The sequence below is a fragment of the Babylonia areolata genome, chromosome 3 (genome assembly GCF_041734735.1).
Source record: "Babylonia areolata isolate BAREFJ2019XMU chromosome 3, ASM4173473v1, whole genome shotgun sequence".
Classification (NCBI taxonomy): domain Eukaryota; kingdom Metazoa; phylum Mollusca; class Gastropoda; order Neogastropoda; family Buccinidae; genus Babylonia; species Babylonia areolata.
In genome coordinates, this window is record NC_134878.1 from 30,867,811 (window position 1) to 30,872,810 (window position 5,000).

The following is a 5,000-nucleotide window of genomic DNA, read 5'->3' on the forward strand; positions in this document are numbered from 1 at the left end:
TGAATATACAAAAAAGAAAAAAAAGAAGAGAAACTACACACACACACACACAGATATATATATATATATATATATAAACACTAAAGACTCCTTATATTTAAAAGAACTAAAAAAAAAAAAAAAAAAAAATCAACATAACTGCGGCATACAAACATACAGAGCCAATAAAAATCAATTTTCTGTTTTTACAATGTTTTTTGTAAAGACTTAATTAATTCTAGACTATTGCATGAAGTCAGTGTCAACTAAAAGAAAAAACAGAGAGAAGAAAAAGCGGACGGAAAAAAAAACAAAAAAAACAACCAAACAAAACCACTCTTTTTGATCGGCACGTGCGAATGTTGCTGGGCATGGGTGCAAACAAATTCTTTAAACATTGATAAAAGACAGCCCTATCCGTCTCTCTCTCTCTCTCTGTGTGTGTGTGTGTGTGTGTGTGTGTGTTTTGACTGTGTTCATCCATCATAGTGAAAATGGCTCTAACCATTTTTAATCACATGGATCAAAAGAGAAATATGATTGAATGCCTTGGGCAGAAAACTTCAGTAGCCAGTCTGTCATCAGCTTTACTGGTTCTAAAAGCAGCACAATATCTGTCTCGTTTCATGTGTCAGTGGGGTGCACGTGCACTGACCGGCCACTAGTCATTCGGATGAGACGATAAACCGAGGTCCCGTGAGCAGCATGCACTTAGCGCACGTAAAAGAACCCACGACAACAAAAGGGTTGTTCCTGGCAAAATTCTGTAGAAGAATCCACTTCGATAGGAAAAACAAATAAAACTGCACGCTGGAAAAAATACCAAAACAAATGGGTGGCGCTGTAGTGCAGCGACGCGCTCTCCCTGGGGAGAGCAGCTCGAATTTCACACACAGAAACCTGTTGTGATAAAAAGAAATACAAATACAAATAAGACACCGTGCAAATGTTTCCGATTAACCAGTCATTCTGGAATACTGACCATCGCATAAACAGAACTGAAGATCGAAGAACGTGTTGCCTCTCTTCGTTTGCGCTTCTTGGGAAAGTTATGTAGGTCCGTCATATATATCCAGCTATGTTTCCTTACATAATTCGCAGCCACCTCATCACTCAAGATCATGAAAGTTTATATGCTTTAAATTGAGGAATCAACCACATAGCAGATAAAACTGTAACACTGAGATCTTGGAAGCTGATTATCTGCATCGAACAACATGACTGGCAAAAAAAAACAACCACCCAAAAAACAAAAACAACAACAAAAAAGAAAAAACAACAACAAAAAAACCAACAACAACCACCAAAAAAACCAAACAACAACAACAACAACCCACCAAACAACCGGAGAGTGTATTCATAACCAGCGCCTTACAGTCATGGTAAGTACATTCCACGAGTGAACACCAAAGTCACCTGTCAACAATTCATCACCACGAAGAAAAAGCATTGAATGCGTTTCCTAACATGACACAGCGTCCCGCTAGAGTGAATTTCCAAACTTGAACAGCACCTGCCACTTAACGAGTCAGGGATGTTCTATAAACTGACGTGTCACCCACAGAGAGCACTTCTATGAACAGACGTGTCACCCACAGAGAGCACTTCTATGAACAGACATGTCATCCACAGAAAGCACTTCTATGAACAGACGTGTCATCCACAGAACACTTCTATGAACAGACGTGTCATCCACAGAGAGCACTTCTATGAACAGACGTGTCACCCACAGAGAGCACTTCTATGAACAGACGTGTCACCCACAGAGAGCACTTCTATGAACAGACGTGTCACCCACAGAGAGCACTTCTATGAACAGACGTGTCACCCACAGAGAGCACTTCTATGAACAGACGTGTCACCCACAGAGAGCACTTCTATGAACAGACGTGCCATCCACAGAGAGCACTTCTATGAACAGACGTGTCACCCACAGAGAGCACTTCTATGAAGAGACGTGTCACCCACAGAGAGCACTTCTATGAACAGACGTGCCATCCACAGAGAGCACTTCTATGAACAGACGTGTCACCCACAGAGAGCACTTCTATGAACAGACGTGTCACCCACAGAGAGCACTTCTATGAACAGACGTGTCACCCACAGAGAGCACTTCTATGAACAGACGTGTCATCCACAGAACACTTCTATGAACAGACGTGTCATCCACAGAGAGCACTTCTATGAACAGACGTGTCACCCACAGAGAGCACTTTTATGAACAGACGTGCCATCCACAGAACACTTCTATGAACAGACGTGTCACCCACAGAGAGCACTTCTATGAACAGACGTGTCACCCACAGAGAGCACTTCTATGAACAGACGTGTCACCCACAGAGCGCACTTCTATGAACAGACGTGTCACCCACAGAGAGCACTTCTATGAACAGACGTGTCACCCACAGAGAGCACTTCTATGAACAGACGTGTCACCCACAGAGCGCACTTCTATGAACAGACGTGTCACCCACAGATTGCACTTCTATGAACAGACGTGTCACCCACAGAGAGCACTTCTATAAACAGACGTGTCACCCACATAACACTTCTATAAACAGACGTGTCACCCACAGAGAGCACTTCTATGAACAGACGTGTCACCCACAGAGAGCACTTCTATGAACAGACGTGTCATCCACAGAGAGCACTTCTATGAACAGACGTGTCACCCACAGAACACTTCTATGAACAGACGTGTCACCCACAGAGAGCACTTCTATGAACAGACGTGTCACCCACAGAGAGCACTTCTATGAACAGACGTGTCACCCACAGAGAGCACTTCTATGAACAGACGTGTCATCCACAGAGAGCACTTCTATGAACAGACGTGTCATCCACAGAGAGCACTTCTATGAACAGACGTGTCACCCACAGAGAGCACTTCTATGAACAGACGTGTCACCCACAGAGAGCACTTCTATGAACAGACGTGTCATCCACAGAGCACACTTCTATGAACATACGTGTCATCCACAGAGCACATTTCTATGAACAGACGTGCCACCTACAGGGAGCATTTCCCAACGTGAACAGCACGCAGTGACCAAGAGCACTCTACCCGGCGTCACCATGAACAGCTGGACGCTGTTTCCAGACCTGACCACCACCCCACCACCACCTCCAGAAAGCTCATCACTGCCCAGCAGCCCACAGCACAACGCCTCCCAGGTCCCACCAGACATCCCGCTGTTCACCCTCACCACCACCAACCTGTCCACCTACAGGCTGGGAAGCGGCGGCGGAGGCAGCATCCCTGCTGACGTGCTCTTTAAGCAGCACGTGCAGCGCTACGCCTATGGCTACCTGATGCTGGGGGTCTGCCTGGCTGGTCTGGTGGGCAACGTGCTGACTTTCGCCGTGCTGTCGCGCAAGACCATGCGCTGCTCCAGCACCGCCACCTACCTCCGCTCCCTCGCCCTCGTGGACACCTGCGTGCTGGTGCTGGCGGTCTTCAGGTCAGTATGTTTGTTGGTTGGTGGTAATTTTTTTTGGGGGGCGTCCCTTGCGGTATACTTCAGGTAAAAAAAGTTGCATTTTGGCGGTAGTCACTTGCAGTGTCCTTAAGTCCCTATGTTCCTTGGCATTTTGGGGGGCGTGTCCCTTGCATAGTTCCTCAGGTCAGTGTGTTTGTTGGCATTTAGAGGGGTGTCCCTTGCAGTACTCGTAAAGTCATTATGTTTGCTGGCATCTTGGGGGTGTCCCTTGCAGTGTACTTCCAAGTCCCTATGTTTGTTGGCATTTTGGGGGGGAGGGTGTGCCCCCTTGCAGTATACTTCAGGTCAGTTTGTTGGCATTTAGGGGGTATCCTTTGCAGAATCCTTCAAGTCCATAACGTTTGTTGGCATTTTGGGGGATGTCCCTTGCAGTTTACTTCAGTTCAATATGTTTGTTGGCATTTTGGCGAGTGTCCCTTGCAGTATCCTTCAGTTCAGTAGGTTTGTTGACATTTTTGGGGGGCGTCCCTTGAAGTATCATTCAGGTCAATACGTTTGTTGGCATTTGGGAGGTTTGGGGGGTGTTCCTTGTAGTATCGTTCAAGTCCCTATGTTTGTTGGCATTAAAGGGGTGCCCCTTGCAGTATACTTCAGGTCAGGTTGTCTGTTGTCATTCTCGGGGTGTCCCTTGAAGTATTATTCAGGTCAGTAGGTTTGCTGGCATTTTGGGGGTGTTCCTTGCAGTATACTGGAGATCAGTAGGTTTGTTGATATTTTCGGGGGGTGTCCCTTGTAGTGTATTTCAGGTCAGTAGGTTTGCTGGTTTTTTGTTTTTTTCCTTTGTTTTTGGGGTGGGGGACGGGTGTGTTCCTTGCAGTGTTGTTGAGGTCAGTAGGTTTGTTTATAGGGGAGTGTCCTTTGCAGTATCCTTCTAGTTCGTATGTTTGTTGGCATTTTGGGAGGGTTTCCCTTGCAGTATATTTCAGGTCAAGATGTCTGTTGGTATTGTGAGGGTGACTTGCAGTATCAGGTTAGAATGTTTGCTGGTATTGTAAGGGGTGTCTTGCAGTATCATTCAGGTTGTTTTTTTTTATATAAATTTTTCTGTCCCATTATCTGCGCCATTTCAATGGCATTACTTGCATGCCGTTCATTCTGAATCCCCCCACAGACATCCACATCCGGGTTCGGTTGTCGCGGTCCCTGTGTCGGCTGTCCACAAAGAACCATCGATGTTAGGTCGCTAGGAAGCCACACAGTTAGTATGTGTATTGGCATCTTGGGGATGTTCCTTGTATTATCCTTCCTGGGAGGTATTTCTTGAATTATCCTTCAGGTCAGTCAGAACATTTCTTGGCATTTGGGAGGGGTGAGGGGAATGCCTTGCAGTATTCATTGTGGTGGTCTTTTCCTCCCTAATTTCTGGTCAGTATGGTTGCTGGCATTTTTGTGGGTGTCGTGCAGTATCCCTTGTAGTCTTTTCATCGCTGTTTTCAGGTCAATATGGCTGTTGGCATTTTGGGGGGGTATTTTACAATATCCCTTGTAGGTGACTTCGCTGTTTTCGGGTCAGTATAATTA

General features: G+C 45.9%; 2 protein-coding genes across 8 annotated transcripts in view; one reads left to right on the plus strand and one right to left on the minus strand.

Annotated features, from left to right (window-relative positions):
- Positions 1-5,000, minus strand: part of LOC143279939 (uncharacterized) — a 162,107-nt gene that overhangs the window by 90,683 nt on the left and 66,424 nt on the right. The gene's annotated exons all lie outside the window — the stretch shown is intronic.
- Positions 3,055-5,000, plus strand: part of LOC143280216 (uncharacterized) — a 15,530-nt gene continuing 13,584 nt past the window's right edge. Inside the window, exon 1 of the mRNA XM_076584849.1 lies at positions 3,055-3,440. Within this exon, the coding sequence (XP_076440964.1) occupies positions 3,055-3,440 (386 nt within the window). The remainder of the gene's footprint in view (positions 3,441-5,000) is intronic.